Source organism: Barbatula barbatula, assembly GCF_947034865.1.
Source record: "Barbatula barbatula genome assembly, chromosome: 1".
Classification (NCBI taxonomy): domain Eukaryota; kingdom Metazoa; phylum Chordata; class Actinopteri; order Cypriniformes; family Nemacheilidae; genus Barbatula; species Barbatula barbatula.
In genome coordinates, this window is record NC_136766.1 from 7,650,649 (window position 1) to 7,675,155 (window position 24,507).

Below are 24,507 nucleotides of genomic sequence, written 5' to 3' on the forward strand. Positions count from 1 at the left end.
GTTTCTGGGTGAAAATAATCAAACTATTCCAATATAAACTGTCAATTTAACGCCTTCTGCGACTCATGTAGCAAACTTTGATCCAAGTTCCTGGCGTGATCTCAGAACGTCTGTGTGATAAATTAAGCCACTTTATCTCACTTCCACAGACAAGCATTCTCTCCAACATCAACGGCTGCTCTGATACTGATGTCTTACCGGATTGGATCGTGCGCCTACACTGGATTTACCGCACTGTTAAAAGTATGTGTGTGTAGGTTTGCGTTGAAATTCATTCATAACGCCGTACATGAAGAGTGTGTGTGAGCCTCCGAGCCTGATCTCCACGCAGCAGGAACCCCGGGTGTGCCAGGATCCCGCTAACACACATTATAAAGTGCTTATTGCAGCCAGAGCCAAGGACGCACGGAGGAGCAAGTCTGACCCAGAAACAGGCTCTCTTATGTGCTGCGTCTGGACTGATAATGTTTCACAGTCGGGCCATGCACCTTCAGCGCTCGCTTAAAACCCAGTGGGTGTTAACTTGCGCTTACCTCTATAATGAGATTTTAAACTGACATCGAGGTATTAGAGATGTTTTGGAAAAACATACTGGGAGAAATTGCTAGACATAATCTCTAAGGCCCGGAAGTACATAAACCAAAACAAATGCTATTTCCAATGCAAACTCGATGTCGTGCGTGGTTGTGCACCGAATCGTGTCTGAATGTGATTCATAATGCAACACAAGCATGCGTACTTTCAGTCCAGCTGCACTGGGGCTCTTTGATGGACATGAGTGTGCACACAAACAGCCTTTTCTTTCAGAACAACAGCAAAGCAAAAGCCATCTTGTTCACTAAGACAGAAGTGTAAAGGTAACCCTTCTTAAAATAAAGAGCATTTGTGGAAATAAACTCTGTATGGCATAATTTAATCAATAAAATGATATTAACATGATTCCCCAAAACCACATTTTGAGTCACACCGCCTGGCACAGGAGCTGGAGGAACAGATCTTACCCTCAGGTTGGGTGTCGACCCTCAGAGGTGCCGAGCTCTCTCCAGGTCCATTCGTGTTGTGGGCCACCACTCTGAAGGTGTACTTGGTCCCTGGCATGAGGTTCTGAATGGTGACCTGCATTTCACCGGGACGACTTGTGTTGATGGTCCTCTCCCTACACACGGTCAGAGAAACACACATGAGCTACCTGTTTATATGGTTCTTCCAGAGCTGCTCTTGTTTATTCGGTTGTCAATAACGGCTACTTCGAGATAAATTTTTCAAGTGTTAAGAACGTTGATCATCAACAGGAAAAATTGGCTTCTTGGTTTCGGTCTTACAAAAACTAATTTCACCACAAGAGGAAAAGAAAACCACAACATTGTAAAACTGAACTAAAGTCTACTGAATGACAATCGAACTTGTTTTTCATTTTTTCTCACGACGGCGGGTTCTGAACAGTTTAATCATCTTGAGAATAATAATATTTATTACAATAACTGATCTTTGTCAGTTTGGTTCCACAAACAAATATTCACAGAACCTTTACGTTTCTCAAATAAGGGGGACTTAACACCTTACAATTAGGTTGCATTTGTTAACATTAGCTAATACTTTAGCTAACATGAGATAACAATAACCAATACTTCATCAGCATCTTCGTTCACGTAAATTCTATACTAATACATTTTTTAAATCAAAGGTTATAACTGTTATTGTACCAACAATTATTGCAATATGAACTAACATGAACAATTGTCCTGACATTAACTTAAGATTTTAAAATGCTGAAAAACTAAATTGTTCATTGTAAGTTCGTGTCGTGTTTTCCAATATTATCAAACACAGCCTGTTAAGTAAAAAGGCTCAGAAGGTTTAGGGAAATAAAACTGTTCTTGTATGGCATCAATGCAACTATTTTCAAGAGTGTACAGAAATGGTGAACCTATAATGAATAGTCCTAAGAATAGGTATACATCACATAAATGTCCTGCCTGTTAGTGCCCTCCAGGCTGTAGTAAACAGAGTAGGTGACATCATCTCCATGTGGCTCGGCCGGAAGGCGCCAGGTCAGCTTGATGAAGCGGGTGGAGACCAGGGAGGCCACGACATCGCGGGGGGCGGAGGGAGTGGGGCCAGCACTGCTTCCGGAGCCTGGCATTAGATGGTCAGTAGTGGAACGGGTCAGTGAGGTGGGAGGGGATGTGGGGATGGACACATCTTTAAGTGCAGACAGTGGGGTGGTGTGAGTGGAGGGGGTGAGTGGAACAGAAATAAAGAGGAAGGGAGTGACAGAAAAACAAGAAAGACAGAACAGAGGGAACACGTAAAGAAAAACAAAAACATAACACAATGGCGTTCATGAGGAGGAAATCAACAAAAGATCAACAAAATAATCAAAGAAAAATGAGAAATGTTGACCGACAGGCAAGATTGTCACTGGAGAAAAAACAACTGAAGTGGAAAAAATGAATCACAAAATACTGATGGAAAGCTGAAGGACACAGGGCAAATTTAACATAAAGGAACAGTTTACCCGAAAATGAACAGTAAGTTGTTTTCAGCAAAAGTAATCTAATTTCTGAATGCATTTTTTAAGGCCCAATGATGTTAACCACATATGTTTTTTTGACCATTTGAAGCTTGACAGACCAAGACCACAATATGCTTTTAATTGTATAAAAAGAGCTTCCAGCTTTGAGATTCTTCAAACAACATGATGACTAAATGACGACATTTTTGAGTGAACTCTTGCTTACAGATGGGAAAAATCCAAGCTGATCTAAGATCAATCCGATGTATGGAAGTCATCTGTTTAAATGACTAACATGAGCCTACGTTTCATGGTCACCGCACAGATATGTGAAATATTTTTTAATGCTGAGGTTAAATCGAAATATGTCTAACTCTTGTTTACAACCCGAGGAGAGAAATCTAAGACGGAAGTGCATTTAAGTTTTAAAATTTAGCAACAGAGCAACGTAAACATAAATCAAACAGACCATTTTTTATTTGCTGCGCCAAAAGATGCATCTGTGAAATGGCTGAACATCAATCAAATGTACTTAACCGGTCACGTCCTGGCCATTTAAATGTGATTATCTCACTGTAGACAATAGCGTGCAGGTCACACTTCAGTGTAAAACTACTATTACCGTGGATCATTTCACTCAATGCCAACCCAAGAGCACTGAACAATAACCACCACAAAGCACCGTCGTCATCAACAAACAAACGCACAATAAACCTTCTTTGATATCTCCAACGTCTCTCCTCCCGTGACTCAGTTCACAAGTGTCTTCTCTAGAACTTTAGTTGACATCTCAATGTCACAAACTGTACTCAGATTTGGACTTGTGTTGAAGAGTTTGGATTGCATTGTTTACACCTTCTGTATGTAATCTCAATTCGGGCCAAAAACCCACATTCACAAAGGTGCATATCCGTGAAAAGCAGTAATGTCTTTACAACATGTATTTGTGTAATTTTCAAAAAGGCGGCTTGTAGAAGCGCTCAGTAATGTTCACATCCTACATTACTTTACACAAGTGTGTTCGGCGACTGTAAGCAAGTGCTTTCAAGCCATTATTTAGGAAAGTCAAGCATTGAGGGATGGACAGCGAGCAGCATTGGCTCGGATTTGTGCCCATGCAGTGGAAAAGGACGGAATAGGCAGACACTTTTATCCAAAGTGACATACAAAGTATATTTTTATAAGTATGTGATTTCTATAAAGGTTCTTAGTAAACCTTAAAGGGATCTTCCCCCAAAATTCTGCCATGATCATCTGTTGCGTTGCTGTCTTAGGGCGTCAGAAAGCTTCATTTGAAATCCTTACTTGCGCTGCGAAGATGAACGGATGTCCTGGACTTGGTCAAGAGTTCCTCTTTAATAAAAAAACCCATCTGGGATACGCAATCATTTGAAGTCGCTAGTTAAACAAGGGTTGAAAAGTACCATGTGATAGTGTTAAAGGAGAGAAACCGGGATCTATGGTGTTAAAAAGCGCTTTAGATGATTTAATGATCCACAGTAATCTGAAACTGCCTTTAGCTTTGAACAGTTATTGGTGGAAGAGGCTGATAATGCAGAACTGGGTAAAATTGAATATTAGCTGCACTCAGGAGCTTATAGCTTTCTCCTAAATGACATGATCCATTTGAAACAGCAAATTAAACAGTTGTAGCAATTACACTTTTCCCACAAAGAGTCATCAATGTTCATCTGTGCAGCCGCAAGGAAAAATATTCAATCACCATTTTTCTTAGGTTCACGTTTGGGTGGCACGTGACATTCAGTAGTTATTTTATCTCCTTCTGGCAATCTGAACATGTGTTACAACAAAGTGGTTTATAGCAAGACAACTAAGAATAAACGTTTTTGTTTACATAATATATATGTCTGTGCACTATGCATATTCATTAAAACAAATATAGATGTATGACAAATCTCAGATGAAAAAATGAATAAACAATAATAATAATACATGAATAAATGTTTACATATCATTTGAATATACATGTTTATCAATACAAAATAAACATGTAGAGTGCACAGAATAACACGCAATACCTGGCTCACAATGTGATAGTATCACAATATTTTGAACAAAATGAGAAACAATGAAATGTAATATCAAATGAAATTTGAACTTCTTATTTAAAAGATTGGATATTTTGAATAACATTTCTGTTTAATAAAATGCAGCGTTTAGTTTTCCTTTGAATATGTCTGGTCCTGAAAAACAAAACTCAATTTTAACAAATTTAATTAAGGAACTAGAAAGTTCACTCTCAATTATTATAACGCTATTATAACGCTAAATATAACGTTAGCTGTTACTGTATTTGGGTCCACACCAGCAGAGGATAACGACATGTTTATTTTAAGCTCGCGCGCTGCATTGTTCCTACATGACCTGCAGCTAATGCTTTCCTGAAAGTCTTTACTACAAAACATGACAGCAAAGGCTGGAGGCTCTCTCTGAAGGCAGAAGGCGCGCTCGTGTCCGGGATGTAAAGCATATATTTTGCCAGCTTACTCATACTTATAAGCGTTACATCGGTATATACAGCAATTTCCCGCCATAAACACATTGCTTTCCGACCGTTGCGGTCTTTAAGACATAAAATCCACATCGCAATCATCAATGGCAAAACATTAGAGATCTGCACCGATTTTTTGTTATAATGTGAACGCCCATTTAAGGTTTAATGCAGTAAAAGCACAACACACTAAAAAGATACTTTAAACACATATGTTGACGAAAGTCACATATTGGCATTTTAACCAATGGGATTAAACAGACATGTGATCGTAGAAAAAAACATATATTAATTTTTTTCGAAATAGATTGTACCCCAATATATCGTTAAATCTCTAGTTTGTTAGCTGGGATAACAACAGGACCCTCATCCCTTCGACAGTCACCTGAAAGCAGTCACGTGTTGTGCAGCGGTTAGGGGTGAAAGATAAATACCAGTTCTATTCATAGCAGACAGCCGTAGCTTATTTATCACACAAACTGAAGGCAGGCAAAAAGGTCACAACACCTTTAGTGCAATTTGGTGTTATGGAAGTCTTAACTCTTTTGTTCTACACTACTTTTGCTTCAAATTGATGTAATTATGCGATTCTGCGAATTTACGGGGTAGTTTCTGTTCAAATGGAAAGGCTGCTCAAAGCAATGGCGGTTTTATAAGTAGGTCACCATAAATCACTACCTAATATCCCAAATAAGTAACTGTACAACATGAGGACATGGAAAAATGTAAACAGAGGAAAAACGGCATCATGTAGTCCATGTGTCGCAGTCTAAAAGAGGAACCGCATCACGTTGCTAATGACCACTTAGAAATCTCTCGCTTTCGTCTTACAGAAATGGGTGGGAGACTGGAATGGCTTCAGTGCAGATGTGAGATACAGTTATAGCTACAGACATAAAGAACCATGAGACTCCATCTTTTAAGATTAAAGCTCACGTCCCACAGCTATTGATCCTAGAAGAATATGCTATTATCGTGAAGGGGTCTTGAGGGGGCTGAGGACATTATTATATTGTATGGGGCCGTAAAACGTAGAGTTCTCTATACGGTTCATGAGTGAAAACATGAAACGGGATTGATTCTGACAGCTGCTGATACAGTATGTGTGCAGATCGTGATCTACTAACACAAGCTAAAAGCCTCAATCATATCTAAAAATCTTGTTCTCTTTCGGTGTATTTTATCAAGCTGTCTGCTGTTATATTTTATCTGTTTTACTTTTTGTAAAAATTCCAATGAAACAAGTTGAAAAAGAATGAAATGCCAGGTCAGTCCTTATAATAAATGCTTGTTCTGTTAGACAAACACATTTTCAGGTATTTTGTTATACTTGAGAACAGAGGACGCTTGAGAAATTCAATCATAGAACAAATATGTATCTTCAGTCACGTAAATCACAAGGCAACGGTCGCCAGGATATTGAAGAACACCTAACAGTAATATCTGAAAACAACAAAATGGAAATCTTCCCAACAGGAGATTAAAAGTCCAATAAAAAACTTGTCTGGACGCCATAAAGCACAGAAATACAGATTTATAAACAATATTTAACAGTTGTCATGACACATTAAAAAAATATATATATTAACTAGAGAGGAAATACAATATGCATTGTAAAAGGTGCTATCGTTTCATGACTAAAAACCATTGGCCTTTGCCCCGACAATAGAAACAAGACAAAATAGAACTCATATATTCAAGACACCAAGCACATGACGGATTTGATTTTGTGCACATTTTCTTTTCTCAGATCTGGCCTGCGGCGATTTTGCGTTGGATTTAAAGTGCGCTCTATTGCAGCTTAGACAGCAGTCTATCTCTTCAAAGCAAACATCATGAATATGAGAATATGATGATGGATTAAAGGGCATCCATCACCCCGGTGAGATTAAACAGGTCCCTCACGTGATGAAGAGTAAGTAGTTCGCTCCCGAGACGACTTGCTTCTTTAGTCTGGGAGATAAAAGCAGGAACAGCAGGGCGCTTCCAGGGGGAGTCGCGGGGACCTCGGCGGACCGTACAGGCCAGAACGCCAGCGCAGGATTATGGGTCGCAGCGTGAGGCTGGCAGGGGACTTCCTCTGCGTTTGCCGGGAAAGCAAAGGCCCATCTGCCATGTCATTACTGTTCGACGGTACCCCGCCCTCTCGGCCCAACTCTACAGCCCTCGGGGTCATTCCCCTCTCCACCTGCTAGATCTCTGCCTGTCTATCAAAGCACTTTCTCTGGGCATTATGCTCAATCTCAGCACGAGGCAGCAAGCTCTTATTCATATGCAGCTTAATCGCCATTGTAACATCTTTAGTGACTCTGGGCAACACTATCTGGGCATCTTTAACTTAGCATAATGTTCCTCTGAGCTACACAACGTTCCTTTAAGCGACAAAAATTTCCTATGATGTACACAAATTTCCTCTGAGCTAAACAATGCAGATACACTGCGATCCTGTAAACTACACAATGTACTTCTGACCGACACAAATTTCCTCTGAGCTACACAATGCTTCTGTAAGCTACGCAGCATTTATCTGAGATACACTGCGTTCTTCTAAACTACACAATGCTCCTCTAAGCTACGCAATGTTCCTCTGAGATACACCGCGTTCCCTAAAGTCTAAACTACACAACGTTCCTCTGAGATACACTGTGTTCCCCTAAAGTCTAAACTACACAACGTTCCTCTGAGATACACTGTGTTCCCCTAAAGTCTAAACTACACAACGTTCCTCTGAGATACACTGTGTTCCTCTAAAGTCTAAACTACACAATGTTCCTCTAAACTACGCAATGCTCATCTAAGCTACGCAACGTTCATCTGAGATACACCGCGTTCCTCTAAAGTCTAAACTACACAATATTCCTCTGAGATACACCGCGTTCCTCTAAAGTCTAAACTACACAATATTCCTCTGAGATACACCGCGTTCCTCTAAAGTCTAAACTACACAATATTCCTCTGAGATACACCGCGTTCCTCTAAAGTCTAAACTACACAATATTCCTCTGAGATACACCGCGTTCCTCTAAAGTCTAAACTACACAATGTTCCTCTGAGATAAACTGTGTTCCTCTAAAGTCTAAACTACACAATGTTCCTCTGAGATACACCGCGTTCCTCTAAAGTCTAAACTACACAATGTTCCTCTGAGATACACTGTGTTCCTCTAAAGTCTAAACTACACAATATTCCTCTGAGATACACCGCGTTCCTCTAAAGTCTAAACTACACAATGTTCCTCTGAGATACACTGTGTTCCTCTAAAGTCTAAGCTACACAATGTTCCTCTGAGATACACTGTGTTCCTCTAAAGTCTAAACTACACAATGTTCCTCTGAGATACACTGTGTTCCTCTAAAGTCTAAGCTACACAATGTTCCTCTGAGATACACTGTGTTCCTCTAAAGTCTAAACTACACAATGTTCCTCTGAGATACACTGTGTTCCTCTAAAGTCTAAACTACACAATGTTCCTCTAAACTACGCAATGCTCATCTAAGATACGCAACGTTCATCTGAGATATACCGCATTCCTATAAAGTCTAAACTACACAATGTTCCTCTGAGATACACTGTGTTCCTCTAAAGTCTAAACTACACAATGTTCCTCTGAACTACGCAATGCTCATCTAAGCTACGCAACGTTCATCTGAGATACACCGCGTTTCTCTAAAGTCTAAACTACACAATGTTCCTCTGAGATACACTGTGTTCCTCTAAAGTCTAAACTACACAATGTTCCTCTGAGATACACCGCATTCCTATAAAGTCTAAACTACACAATGTTCCTCTGAGATACACCGCATTCCTATAAAGTCTAAACTACACAATATTCCTCTGAGATACACCGCGTTCCTCTAAAGTCTAAACTACACAATGTTCCTCTAAACTACGCAATGCTCATCTAAGCTACGCAACGTTCATCTGAGATACACCGCGTTTCTCTAAAGTCTAAACTACACAATGTTCCTCTGAGATACACTGTGTTCCTCTAAAGTCTAAACTACACAATGTTCCTCTGAGATACACTGTGTTCCTCTAAAGTCTAAACTACACAATGTTCCTCTGAGATACACCGCATTCCTATAAAGTCTAAACTACACAATGTTCCTCTGAGATACACCGCATTCCTATAAAGTCTAAACTACACAATATTCCTCTGAGATACACCGCGTTCCTCTAAAGTCTAAACTACACAATGTTCCTCTAAACTACGCAATGCTTATCTAAGCTACGCAACGTTCATCTGAGATACACCGCGTTTCTCTAAAGTCTAAACTACACAATGTTCCTCTGAGATACACTGTGTTCCTCTAAAGTCTAAACTACACAATGTTCCTCTGAGATACACTGCGTTCCTCTAAAGTCTAAACTACACAATGTTCCTCTGAGATACACCGCGTTCCTCTAAAGTCTAAACTACACAATGTTCCTCTGAGATACACCGCGTTCCTCTAAAGTCTAAACTACACAATATTCCTCTGAGATACACCGCGTTCCTCTAAAGTCTAAACTACACAATATTCCTCTGAGATACACCGCGTTCCTCTAAAGTCTAAACTACACAATATTCCTCTGAGATACACCGCGTTCCTCTAAAGTCTAAACTACACAATATTCCTCTGAGATACACCGCGTTCCTCTAAAGTCTAAACTACACAATATTCCTCTGAGATACACCGCGTTCCTCTAAAGTCTAAACTACACAATATTCCTCTGAGATACACCGCGTTCCTCTAAAGTCTAAACTACACAATGTTCCTCTGAGATACACTGTGTTCCTCTAAAGTCTAAACTACACAATGTTCCTCTGAGATACACTGTGTTCCTCTAAAGTCTAAACTACACAATGTTCCTCTAAACTACGCAATGCTCATCTAAGATACGCAACGTTCATCTGAGATATACCGCATTCCTATAAAGTCTAAACTACACAATGTTCCTCTGAGATACACTGTGTTCCTCTAAAGTCTAAACTACACAATGTTCCTCTGAACTACGCAATGCTCATCTAAGCTACGCAACGTTCATCTGAGATACACCGCGTTTCTCTAAAGTCTAAACTACACAATGTTCCTCTGAGATACACTGTGTTCCTCTAAAGTCTAAACTACACAATGTTCCTCTGAGATACACCGCATTCCTATAAAGTCTAAACTACACAATGTTCCTCTGAGATACACCGCATTCCTATAAAGTCTAAACTACACAATATTCCTCTGAGATACACCGCGTTCCTCTAAAGTCTAAACTACACAATGTTCCTCTAAACTACGCAATGCTCATCTAAGCTACGCAACGTTCATCTGAGATACACCGCGTTTCTCTAAAGTCTAAACTACACAATGTTCCTCTGAGATACACTGTGTTCCTCTAAAGTCTAAACTACACAATGTTCCTCTGAGATACACTGTGTTCCTCTAAAGTCTAAACTACACAATGTTCCTCTGAGATACACTGTGTTCCTCTAAAGTCTAAACTACACAATGTTCCTCTGAGATACACCGCATTCCTATAAAGTCTAAACTACACAATATTCCTCTGAGATACACCGCGTTCCTCTAAAGTCTAAACTACACAATGTTCCTCTGAGATACACTGTGTTCCTCTAAAGTCTAAACTACACAATGTTCCTCTGAGATACACCGCATTCCTATAAAGTCTAAACTACACAATATTCCTCTGAGATACACCGCGTTCCTCTAAAGTCTAAACTACACAATGTTCCTCTGAGATACACTGTGTTCCTCTAAAGTCTAAACTACACAATGTTCCTCTAAACTACACAATGTTCCTCTGAGATACACCGCGTTCCTCTAAAGTCTAAACTACACAATGTTCCTCTGAGATACACTGTGTTCCTCTAAAGTCTAAACTACACAATATTCCTTTAAGCTACACAAATTTGCTACACAATTTTCCACTGAGCTACACAATGTTCATCTAAGCTATGCAATAAGCTTCACAACATTCCTCTGAGCTACACAACGTTGCTTTAAGCGATCCAATGCTTCCCTGGGTCACACAGCGTTCCTTTAAACTACACAACGTTCCCCTGTGCTACATAGAGTAATGTAAAGCTAAACAGTGTTGCTGAACTACACAACATTCCTGAGCCACACAACGTTCCTCAGCGCTTGAAGTTGCAGTAAGCACAAAATAGCACTTTGACTTAATGCTAAGCACATTTAAACATGTAACTGACCATATGGATATGTCCAATGTCAGTTCGTCGATTGTGTTATTTGTTGTGTAACTTAAACAGTATACGTGTGAACACAGACGTTTATACGGATTATTGCTCACTGATCAGGCCAAAAGAGAAAAATGCTCCACAAACAGAAAAACACACATCTTCATATTAGTCTCGACCAATAAAACAAGCAGGTGCAACACTACAAACTGAGAAGCTTGTTGTTTTAAAACCTACAGCACTGCCTCCCCTCACTAGAGTATAGTATATAAAACATCATCCATAACGTCTGACGTCAATATTCTTATCACTGAATCACAATTCTACAGAGGAGAGATTTTAGAAAGCAGCCTCAAGGCTCGTTCTGTGGTCATAAATAAGTGTAGCATATTTGCTTGTGTGTTAGCCGCGTCTGCCACACGGGTCTAGTAAAAGTGTCATATGAACACTGAAAGGTCTCGGTGGACACATGCTTTTTATATTTTATGTCTCCACCGGCTCGTCGGCAGAGACATAAACACACGTACAGCCCAAATCAGCACTGCAGGCTCACTGCTCTACCGTTCTGTCCACCTCTATACGCACTACACCTCCATCCATCATTTTACTCCACTCAGACATGGTACATAGACATTTTTTAGTGATTTATTAAAGACTGCTTCAAAAAAGCAAAACTACAGCACGACCGGGTAGGCTGATCCACAATCAAATCAGACCACACCACACGAGTCGGAGCTGTTGCAGATGCTGTCTTGTTTAATGCCACATGGCCTGTTTATTTTATTTCATTGCATTTAGACCGCAAACTCACGAAACAGGTTTATTTTCTTGTGGTGCTGTAGGTAAATGTAAATCAGGAACACTGAGTGGTGCTTGGCTCCCAAATAGGCTGCAGCTTTTCTCTATTCCATCAAGTGTTCACACTGTTGGAGTGGCTGCTACGTACCACAACCTACAGATTATTCCTCTGTCTAGAATCAGATGCTGGGAAATGGGTTTGTGGAGTGCATGTGCCATACGTGATCTTTGGAAGAGGAAACGTGTCTTCTAGCTGCTAGGAATTCTTTGTCATTGCCTGGAAAAATATGCACTAAATGCAAACAAGGAAAAGTGTTGAAATAATGTAAATGTAAAAATAAAGACTAAAGGCATCCAAAGTGTGTACAGGGATCCAAATCACATTTAATACATTTCGTTGCACTGTACTTGTATGTGTGTAATGACAATAAATTGAATCCAATCCAAATCAATGGATTTGTTCATTTCGATACTATTTCTAAAGTAGAAATAGGCAACATCTTATGTAACTGTTTACTTTCCAGCATTGATGACACAAACTCTATAAATATATATTTGCAAATGAACAAACTAGGTTCTTTTCTAAAGTACATGTCTCTGCAGAACACGGAAGGGGCGTTCCCAAACTAGGATAAGCATTTCCAATCAAAAAAGGGCAATATTCCACTACTGGGCCTTTCCACAATAGGATTGCATTTTTCAACCGTCCAATAGGAGAAAGAAACTGGAATTGGTGAAAATGTTTCCTGTCATTTCTCTGCTTCCTGCACATCCAAAATATTCCACAACAATGCAAAAGTGGTTGCTATGGTGTTTGTGGTATTAAAGGTATAGTTCACCCAAAAAAAGAAAATTCTATCATAATTTACTCACCCTCTTGTCATTTCAGACACGTATGGCTTTCTTTCACAAAACACAAAAGATAGTTTAAAGAATGTTGTTAACCAGCACCGATTCACTAGCATAGGTTTTGTGTCGATAGTGGTTCTCAAACTTTTTCGTCGTAAGGCCTCCATTGGCCCCCAAATAAAGACTTATAATCTTTAATAAAACCATTTCAATATTCAGTAACACAATGCTGAAATATAAATTATTTTGGTTGGCGGTCTTATTTTTCTGATGCTTGATCGCATAAGATGTATGATATATTGCTATACTTCATAAAATGCCGTAAATATGTGGCGCCCCTGAAACCATCTTGGGATCCCAGTTTGAGAACCACTGCTCTGTACAATAAAAGTGAACGGGTGTCGGCACTGTTCAGTTACCAGCTTTCTTCAAAATATAATCTTTTGTAGAAAGAAGAAAGAATGTCATAAAGGTTTGAAATGACAAGAGGGTGAATTAATGATAATTTGGGGTTTTAACATATAAACGGTAGCCAAGTTGTTGTGGGTCGTTGCCAAGCGTTACCAGGTAAGCGCTCTTGGGTGGATGCTTATTGGTCCATGTAAAAACAGCCACATCTACTATTAAATATAACACTATTTGTCAGTGAACTTGACTTACTTGACCTTGTTCTCCTTCATTACCCTAAATAATTTCACTCCTCATTTGAAAGTATGACTGCACGATTGTTTTTTAAAAGTCAGGAATACATCTGCATGAAAATATCTGCAATTACAGTTGTGCCTCATGTAGTTACAATCCATCAAATCTAGACCATTAGGGTAAACGACAATGTAGCTTTAAAGAAAACACAACATGAAGACAAAGGAGCACATGTTCTATAAACCCTAGCACAAACTTCCTGTCTGTAACTTAATAAACTCAGCAATCAGCTCCAACAGTAAGTGAAGATAAGCAACCGTTTCCCAATTCACCATGTGCTCATCCAGATGGCAGCGACAACCGAGGCTCCTCCAATCACACCTGACTTGCAGTTTTAATCAGAACAAGCCAAGACGCCTGCCAATGCAAAGTGTTTGCAGGGCCATTTGGTGTAAGACGGACAAAAATACTGCAGACGATTTTAAAAGAGACTTCACATGTTAACGGATTTATCGTAATTATGAGTTGCTGACATGGAAGTTGCAAATGAACGCCCACTCAAATCATAATTATTATTTGGAACGTCTTAATCATTCAAATTACCTAGTGGGAATTATTCATATTTTGTAACATGGTGAAGATGGTTTCAGGTTTTGAAGTCGTATCCATTCCTACAGTCAGAAAAACTTTTTTTAGTCCCCTATCGCACCCTATGCAACACCTCCGGTGTGATGCCACTTAACATAACACCTCTCACTTTTGTTCTTTGTTTGTGTCTGGTCTGACACGCCCTGTCATCTTTAACTTAACTAAAGCTGGGTATTTCTTAGACTGTTGGAAAATGATTCCAGGCAAAATCCATGTCACAATGTGAGATCGCTTGTCAAGGCTGTATGTCAGAAAGAACTCGTTAAAAACTGTAGGACTGACTCTCAAAACATCTGACATTTTGATAGCAGTGGGCATTAATAGCTTGTCTGCAAACATATCAAACTAGCCATTAAAGACTAAAGATGTTGACCTGGGATCACATGGATCTTTTGAAATTCTGAAATTTTGCCCTACCAGCCAACAGTGCAGCAAATAATCCAACTATACCGTCTTGGACATCGACTTGATCATTTACCAGTTACGACTTGCTAGAAACCATTAGAACGCATCATTCAATGCAAAACATGAAACGTGAAGACTAAGAAAGCATTCTGCTCTCTGAGACGTACCTGGATTCAAAATGATGAGCTGAGCACCAGCCTGCACGTTTCCTACATCATTCTCAGCTAAACACTGATAGAAACCTTCATCTGAGCTGACCAGTCCCAAAACCTGCAGGTTCTGCTCCTTCTGTAAAGAAATAAACATTTAAATAAACGTTCACATGCATGTCCTGCATGTCTGTATGACGCACAGGAGCCAGTAGACAACTTACAATGATCTTGAAATAGTCGCTGGGAATGACGGCATCTCCATTCTTCACCCATTTGATGGTGGGAGCAGGCGAGCCGCTGACCTCGCATTCAAACACGACGTCCGTGGCTTCGTGAGCGTACATGTTGGTGGGTTTCTTCAGGAACTGTGGGGGAGCTGAGATGAGGAGCACAAAACGACAAAGATAATTTGTGACATTTTACATTTAGGCACTTAGGGCTTTTATCCAAAGCGATATACACGAATTAGGAAACAATGGAGCAATATACTATAGGGAGACAGTAATGCAAGAGAAGTAAAGAAAAATCTTATTTCGTATGGCACCTGAGGCACTGTCAATTATCTTTACGGCTCCGAAGAGGTTTTGCTCTTTTCAATGAACACCAGGAGTGTCTCAACAGCGAAGCAGCTGAATTCGCAAGTTCATCTGATTTGACTGTCCGACGTCGCTTTTCTTAATTTTACGTGTTTTTTTCATGATTTTGGGGGTGATGTCATCGGAAAGTTGGCTAAATGGTTATTTTTGTATGGTTTCTTCTTGTGTTTATTGCAATGAGCCTGTGTCATGCTTTGTTCCCCTTACGGAAATGAACTAGGGTTTTACTACACTTAAAACAAATAAAAACATGATTATTATAGTTAAATAAAAAAACAAACAAACAGGGTTTTGTTTGAGAATGAACCTCTCATCATACATTTCTTATCTCATGTCAAGGATATGTGATGTGAAATACGAACTGAAGTCTGCACAGGGACTTTTATCAGGACATAAAACTGTGCGGCTTGGACGCAGCATCCGTCAAAAATAGACTAGGTGCGTATCTTTAGCGAGGCGGCGTGGAGAGACGATTCTGCGACGCTTCAGTTGAAATGCTGCTGCGCGATGCTGTCAGGTGTTACGAAGAAAATGTATTTACAAAAAACGCTCCGTAGAGCAATAAGTCCGTTTAGAGCTACTGTAGAAACAACATGGTAAATTCCTTGGTGTACAGTATCTTGATAGAAATTGGTAATAAAAAAGGTAATAAAAACATAACGCTTCATTACGTAAGGTCTTTATACACCTCTGAAGACACAGATATGTATATTACCGCATTTCTGTCAATAAGAGCCAAAAGATGACATATTGGAACTTAAGATTTAAAGTCCACACAAAACTGGTTGATAAACAAGGCCCATTGTAAAGTTAACCTGACAGAGGTGAGATGATGAATGTCTGTTACTTTGTCCTCCTGTGGTTTGCTGAGGTCTGCACACGCAACCTGCTGAAAAACACTTGTCACACACTGCTGGGTTCCTGCTTACGCCAGCTTCACATGGGACAGATGGATCATGGTAGCTTATGTCAAACAATATGCTACACCAAGAACCCCATTGACAAACACTAAGAGAATGTGCTATTGGTGTTTACTGGTTTGGAGAAAATGTGCGTGTCATCATTCTTATGTACTGTACATGGTCTTAAATATACCGTAACAACATCAGTGATTAAAAATAAGCTTTAATTTCCATTTTTGAACATCTGTATATTTGGGGACGAAACCGAATATACCAAGAGGAAAACGCTAGGCTAAACCTGATCTTATACATTGATCGCTTATACATTCTAACCACATATTCTACAGGAATGAAAAACCATCCCTGGTCTTCTCACTGCCTTCACAGAGCACGTCTCAGGTTTCCTGCTGTTCCAGACAATGTCAAACCTCCACACACACTTTTGATTCTGTTTTTTCACCTGCATTTCAGAACAGGCTGAGAAACAGACGCCTACAAGCGGATCCCGTCTGTTCTGCGCAGCACAGAAAAGATGCATATGAAAGTTTAATAGGATTCTTGGTTTCTCACCTATAACAAAAGCCACCGAGATCAGACACTCGCAAATCAGTTTGACCCTCACACACTAACACGCGTTACTGCATTATTTAGCAGAACTTCAATACATGCATGGCTGTTTGTGCACGGCTGGGTGACATTTAAACAGAGAAACGTAAAGAAAAAGCGTTGGCGAAAAAGGACTTGACTATCATAAGACTTTTCCAGAGGGTTTAAAAGTAGAAATGTCATAAAACGGTTAGAGCACTTATATACATAAATTATTCACTAACGCTTGTTTTTATTAGAGCTTCTTAAATCTCTAAAGACAGAACTAAAGACCGATACATTTCTGGTTATGGGCTGCTAATGTAATTCCATTTTTTATTTTGTATTATATATTAAGTCAATATAATAAAACAGGTTTTAAGCTACGGTAACTGTAATGTTGTGTTTGCAAACATCTTTGTCTTGTTGCAATATAGCGTTTAGACATTTTAATTATTCAAAATAACACACTTAATTTTGGGGTCTACGCAACAACACGTCGCACTGATATAGAAGCGTGTGTTTCTGCTTCTGTACTAGCGCTCCAAGGCAAAGACAGAAGGAAGAGTCGTGTGGGCTTCCCTTCAGTTTCTTTCATCTACTGGTCACACTGTAGTATCAATTCTCAGCAGACGGACAGATGACCGAAGCTCATTACACACCACATACCTGCATGAAATCTACAGTCGATAAAATAAAGTTCATTTTCTGTTCTGTTCAATGGGATTTCATGGGGGTCTGAAGTGCCCTCATACAATCCCATCTCATGCTTTCTCGATGTTCTTCTGAGTCAGTCCAACCCGAATACTCAATCCGTTTCTGTAAAAGTGTTTCACGCACCAGAGCGTGGAAATAAACGACCATATAATGTCATCAAGATTATGCAATGCTTCCGCTGAACGACGCAAGAAGAACAGTTTTAATATGACACTAAAGGCACTTTAACTTCGACGTGGAAGTGGGTTGACAGCTGTTTCACTTAATGTCAACAGATATTTAACAAGATAACAAAATTTAGGTCGGCACTAAAGTTGGTGGAGAAAGTAATTATGCTTAAAACATGCCTTTAATGTGTATTAGGATACAAACTAATGGCATGTCTTTAAGCATTAAGGGCTTTACTTTACCTTTCAATGTGAGGTCAAACTGGGCTTCAATAGATGCGTTGACGTTGTCCGCCTGGCAAGTGTATGTGCCAACGTCTTCCATTGTCAAATTGAAGATCTGCAGACTTCCCCCTCCAAGCAACTCAAAGCGGCCCTTCCTGTGTAGAGAGGATGAAAAAAGCACAGTCAATACACTCCCTGCAGAAAGTCAAACAAAGTCGTAACCTGTAAACATCGGAGTCAAGAACAGAGACCATTTTACATCGCAAGAGTGATTTCGATTTATGCAAAGAAATATACAAAAAAGGAATAAAGTGTCTTCATTTTATATAAGTGAGGTTTTCATCCACCTCAGCAGGTCAATATGATAACGTAAAGGGAGAGCAAGAGTACAGTATGAAACCCACATACGTATGCTTTTAATATTTTACAGCTACATAAAATTGCAACATATACAATCTTAATAAAACAAATAAAAAGCCACAGTGGACATTAGGACCGGAGAGTCATTTGGAAGAGAGAAAGCTGCTTTAGAGAAAATGTTCCTATAATGTATAAATAATGAATTCAATGCTAGCAGAACAACAGCAGACGACTTATATTAGCGGTTATAAATTAGACAATGTATTAAATAAACAAGAAAACATGCGCTTGGTCACGACCTTATAAATAACAGGCATTCCAATCCTGTGGAAAGTCTCCATCAGTAAAACACTACCTCCATCATCACACCTACATCATATCCCCGAGGAAAACCAGCAGGGCTCATGAAGGGGGTCTTTGTTCTATTGGGCTAAGAAACACTCAATGAAACATGCAGGTCGACTCTAGAGCTTTTTGTTCTCAAAGGCTTGTTTGAGTCTACAGGGGCTAGTCACAAAAATACAACCATTAACTGTGTCTAACAAATGGTCCGACTAACTTTGAGACATTGAGGTACGAGTGTTATACGAAAATGCTTACAGCTGTCTTAAGAAAAGCATTGTGCAATTTTTAGTTAGTCTTAAGACGATAACGTTAAGAGATTTAACAATAAGCAACAATGATAACAATACAGAGAAGCAATATACAGTACACTACTGTTTAAATGTTTAGAGAATTACCTGAAATTTCAGTCTTTTGATCGAAAGCATCTGAAGTTATTATTAAAATTAAAGTTTTTGAAATGGATTATTTGGACTTAATAATGAAGAAAAGGGAGCCAATGAGAAGCCAGCGTGAACAGGAACTACTTCAATAATGTTTAAAATGCATCTCAAGGTAAGAATTGAAGAAACTGGTTTATAAAATACCAAATCTGCAAATAGGCAAATGGAAGCTGCCTGAAGACACCAAAACATAACATGGCTTTGATTTGTTTTAGCTTTGTTAAGTTACATCATCACATCACTGTTTTTTGTTATTCCACAATTTTAGAAAAAGTTATGAAAACACTTTTGAACAGCACGTTAGTTATGGTCATTCTGAGAGTGAATTTTTGTTTGGGTAATTACATATTAAAATATTAATGGACAAAATTTCATTTCGATTCATGAGGCTGACACGCTTAAAATCATCTGTTGGTGTGGACGGGCCTTCAACAGCATTCAAATAATAGCTATGTTTTTGCAACTGGCCGTTCCTTTATAAATAATAATACATTTTATTTATAATGCGCTTTTCTAAAACCCAAAGCGCTACAGAAAATAAAACAAGTAAAATACAGAAGTACAAGAATAAAGAGTATGAATGCTACAGATCTTCCTTTTTCAAGTCTAAAACCGATCAAAGACTACAATGTAACTAGTATCATGATCTAGTTTTAGTTGAACTTTAATCCACAATTTTTGAAACACAACAAACCAAACAAATAAAAATAAATTCAGGGAACTGCATTCAGATGTTAGGTGAGTGTCTATCATTAAAAAAGCATTATAAAACAGACAGACGACTGCATCAGAAAGAGCTTTCAGTTAGTTGTGAATTCCCTCATGCAGCTCTCAGCAACACATGCAGTCGCTACCAAAGTCCCTAAAACTATTCCTCATTCAAGAACGTGCATGCATTAGGAGTATCGCGGGAGCAGTATTCTCTACAGGATGCCTGTGTAATTGCTCCAAATAACCCGGAACTAATGTGTACCATGCTAGCGTCGCATCGACCCCTACCCATTCTCGATGTGCAGTTACGACGGCAAACTACTGGCATCCGTCAACAGTAATCCAACACCAAACTACCGGTGGCGCTGACCCAACCTGCCTCGGAACAGCCCGTCTGTGACTGATGCAGCCATAAGATACTATGAAGTGAGATGAAAGACTGCCTTGTCAACGGCTCCGAAGGTTCTGGCATGAACTCCACCCTTAACTGTTCAGCTCTACGGCTGTGACTCTAAACAGAGCAGCTACTGATGGTTTGCCAAGCATGAATACATGCCATTTGATGCCACCAGCGAAGGGTTATGCTGGAAAATCCGGTTAAAACCAGCAGCTGGTACATTAGATGGCTGGAGTTGGTTAACCCCAAAATATATATTCTGTCAATTGATTCATCCTCAACTCATTCAAAATCTGTGTATGACACTTTCTAGAAGATATTTAGAAAAATGTCTCAGTGGGTTTGTGACGATGGAAGTCAATGTTGTTTGGTACCAATTTTCTTCTAAATTTGCAACTCAAAGAACTCTCAACCACTGCTATACTCGTATCGAAACTGTTTCCAAATGTGTACTTTTAGATTATTAATTCATTCATATGTATTACCTTTGACAGCATTGTGCATGCAGAGCACCAGCGAATACTAGATGACATGCAAAGCAAAATGAATGTGGAGAATTGATATGTGCAGGTGTGTCTGTTTACACTGAATATCCTTCTCTGGAACGGGCTGTGTTGGGAGTTGGGACCACACTGCATATTTAGAGACTTCAAAGTAGGAAAACATTCCAAGTCAAAACCCATATGAGGTAATTTTATGTTATTTTCTGAATCCTGTGCTCTCCCAGCTGTGGTTTGTCTAATGTGATGCACACTACACTTTTATAGAACGCAGCCTCAAATAAAACAGCCCAAAAGAGAGGAAAAAAAAGTGAAAAAATCAATATGAAGAGCTTCGTTCTTATAACAACTCCGAGTGCTTGTTTTTTCCCAGTGGGTCCATCTTCATACCTTCCTTTATTTGTTTTGTCAGTGCTTCCAATGGTAAACCGATATTTTGATTAGCACATTACTATACAGCCCAAAGCCACAACCTGCGTAATATGCTCAGACATTATAGGTCTGAATGAACTGGCGGACGAGGCTACATTTAGCTCTGGATGTGTCATTAGCTGCTGAGTGCGGGGAGAGGCCGTAGACATTTCCAAAGGGACGAAATGAGAAAAAAAGGGACAGAGAGAATAGGGAGGCAAAAATGCACTTCCAGATAAATGAACCTCGTTGCATTGACTGCAGTACTGAACCTGCCAAACATCCAATACAGTGCATTGCAGCATGCTCAAGACTTAAAACTGAAATATGTTTTTCAGCTGTAACTAAGTAAAAAAATCTGTTGTTTAGCAAGTATGTAAAAAAGCTGTGTTCCAAGACATTAAAGTGTTCCTTATGGGACACCCGACTTGTCTCAAGAAAATAGTTCACCCAAAACGTAAATTATGTCATAATTTACTCATGATATTTTAAACCTGTATTTCTTCTTTCTTATGCACAACACATAAGATATTTTGAAGAATGGTGGTGAATTGGTTTTGTGTCCATACAATAGAAGTCAATGGGGACCAACGTTTTTTAGGGATAGTTCAGGCAAAAATGAGACCATAAATGATATAACTGGGGATACAAACAGCAAATTCACACACTCTCTCTTTTCTCAATTTCTCTCTACACAATTTTCTGCCCTCCCTTTGTGCCAGTCTTCACTATTTATTCTTTCAATAAATCCAGCCTGTGGTTACATTCCCACTGAGAATCGAGAGCATTTCCAAGCCTGCCATTATCTCTCTCGGTTTCCTGCCCAGTGACTCATCAGCAGGGCTATCTGCGGAGAGATTCCCAGCCTGAGAGACGGGCACACAGCTAGTGGCACGGAATCAGAGCAGTTGGTATGACTCCACGGTCAATAAAGCACTGTTTGGGTTTCGTCATTAGAAAAACACTTTTCCCCCGATACACTTGTAAGGGAGCTGAGGAAGTGCCATCTGTGTTGACTGATGGATTGTGTCGTTTGTCTGTTGTGTGGTGTATGCGGAAAACCCTGGACCAGAAAACAGTACAAGGTCAGGGGATAAAAATAAATAGTCAATGAAAATGGACTAGAAATAAGCTATTTGACCTACGGCAATAAACTTTGTGAAGAAAACGTGTAGTGTCACGATGCAAGGTTTTGATGTGGTTGCCAGGGTGTTGCTATGCAGTGTCAAAGTTGTTAAAGGGAAAGTGTATCGCCGAATTAAAATTATTTGATCATTTAGTCACTCATGTCATTCAGGACCAAAAGAAGATATTTTGAAGGATGATTGGAACCAAACAACATTAGCCCAACATTGGCCCCACTGACTGTGTTTTTATTAAGTCGATGGTATAATGTTATCTTAATGAGCATTTGTTTATACTGTATTATTGCTGGCAACCTTTGAATCTGTAAGTCATTATAGCAGTTCAAAAAGAGAATAGGTAATATTACAAGCCAAGCTTAAACCTACATAGTCCACATGAGCATCTCAGCTCAAAGTACCAAAACACAGTTGGCAACCAATAAGCCACAGCTTCACTGTGATTTGTTCAGAGTCATCAGCACCCTTCCTTGAGCTAAACATTACACACTTAGAGTGTCAGCCCTAATGCCAAAAGCGTAAATGTTATATCAGTGAAACAGCACTTCATCTTGTTAATACGTATCCTCAACAAAAGGCTGCTGAAATTATAGGCCATTAACATTGATACGCAATTCTGCCAATGGCCCTATCACAATCATTTCACACATCCTTTATGGATCGCGAATGCAGTGATCGACCGCAAATTAGATTTTAAATGGGGTTCCAGAAAGCTGAACAAAAGGGGAACAAGGGGACTGGATTAATGGTTTGCAGTATTTTACAGGCGCATGGTGTTTGTAAGAAAACATTACAAAAGTGTTTTCGCTAAATTTAGCCAATAAAAACTACACGTCCTTGGTTAGCAAAAACACGCATGAAAAAACGTTCAGTCCTGACCATCCACCTAGCAACGACATGGCAACCACGACAGAACTCTCATCCAATATTAAAGCTGTGATTTGGGCTTTTCATATCTTTGCTATGCATCTGATAAGTTTTGCATAATTCTCAAAGAAATTTCACAGTCTTAAAATATTCATATACACAATACAGTCTGGAGAAAAATTGCCACTTTGCTGTATCTGCCTCAATGGATTTCGAAAGTACTGTTTGATAAAAAGGGCAAGGAACATTCTTTGTGTGACATTTAAATCATGTCTTATGTTCTTGGGGATTAAAGTCACACTTTCTACAGTCACTCTCTTTCATCTAACTCTGTTCCGTCGTTCTGCCTCTCTGACTCGCTCGGTTAGTCCCCATGCCGCTGTCAAGGGCCGCGAGGACGTTAAAGCTGTGCTAGCAGACAAAACACTTCTTATACATTCAGATATGATAAAAAGAGGCTTGAATGCCTCATTCTATCACTGTCTGATAATAAAAACTGTACAGATACTTCCTTCTGCACTTCTACTGTACCATCCCAATTACTTACTGACAACTCAAACCTCGTCTTCGGGAACAAAAGGAACGTGGGTCATTTTACTGGTACTTTCTAAATAGTCAAGAAGAAGAAAAAACAGCTTTTGGTAATGTCAGAATCTGCATAATAGACTCTGTTCTGCAGGTAACCTCTCGGATTATTAAAGAGTAGAAACAGGTGTCAAATCTTCTTTACCTAAAGCAGAGACGTTAAAAATTGTAAAAAGTAAACCGATGCTAAATTTCTCCACCGATATTGGTTTCACCGATTTTTCAGAGTGATGTCTGCCAATACCAATACCAGTTCTGAAGATTCAATTAATATTTCTCAACTCATATAGACCTTACATCAATGACTATTAATACTGAAAAAAATTGTTTTATTGACTGATACCGATTATTGGCAGATATATTGGTGCATCTCCATTACAAAGTATATACATTTGATAGCTGGGTCTTTTGACTTGGGCCGGTAAAGCAACCACCTACTTCAGCAACCACCTATAACACCAGGTAAAGACTTAAAACACTACCGATCTAATAGCAAAAATCTGGCAAACTCCATGGTTTTATCATATTACACAATGACTGCACCATAGTACCATCACAGTACACAGTACAGATGTCAACACCAATGTATTCCACGGCAATGAAATGGATACTAGAGCTGTCTGACAATAATTCACATTAACGCTATTATCACACAATATTTTATCTATTAAAATGTGTTTAAACAAATAATGCCAGTCAAATTGATCTTTCCATTTTGTTAATTTTGTGTTTTCTCTTTTTGGGTCAATAAATCGGTGTCAAAAACAGGAATGTACGGTAAGGCAGAGATTTGAAACCAAGGCAAAACTATAAATGGGTGCTGGATTATTCACAATATTAGGATAT

At 39.3% G+C, this 24,507-nt stretch overlaps 1 protein-coding gene across 5 annotated transcripts in view; it reads right to left on the reverse strand.

Moving 5' to 3' along the window:
* Positions 1–24,507, reverse strand: part of neo1a (neogenin 1a) — a 113,257-nt gene that overhangs the window by 20,448 nt on the left and 68,302 nt on the right. For 4 of the 5 annotated variants that reach the window (XM_079454863.1, XM_079454865.1, XM_079454861.1 and 1 more), the window contains exons 5-9: positions 17,922–18,058; positions 14,933–15,087; positions 14,727–14,847; positions 1,977–2,202; positions 1,002–1,156 (exon numbers count right to left, since the gene is read on the reverse strand). In XM_079454863.1, coding sequence (XP_079310989.1) covers positions 1,002–1,156; positions 1,977–2,202; positions 14,727–14,847; positions 14,933–15,087; positions 17,922–18,058 — 794 coding nt within the window. The remainder of the gene's footprint in view (positions 1–1,001; positions 1,157–1,976; positions 2,203–14,726; positions 14,848–14,932; positions 15,088–17,921; positions 18,059–24,507) is intronic. The other variant, XM_079454864.1, reaches the window with a different exon arrangement.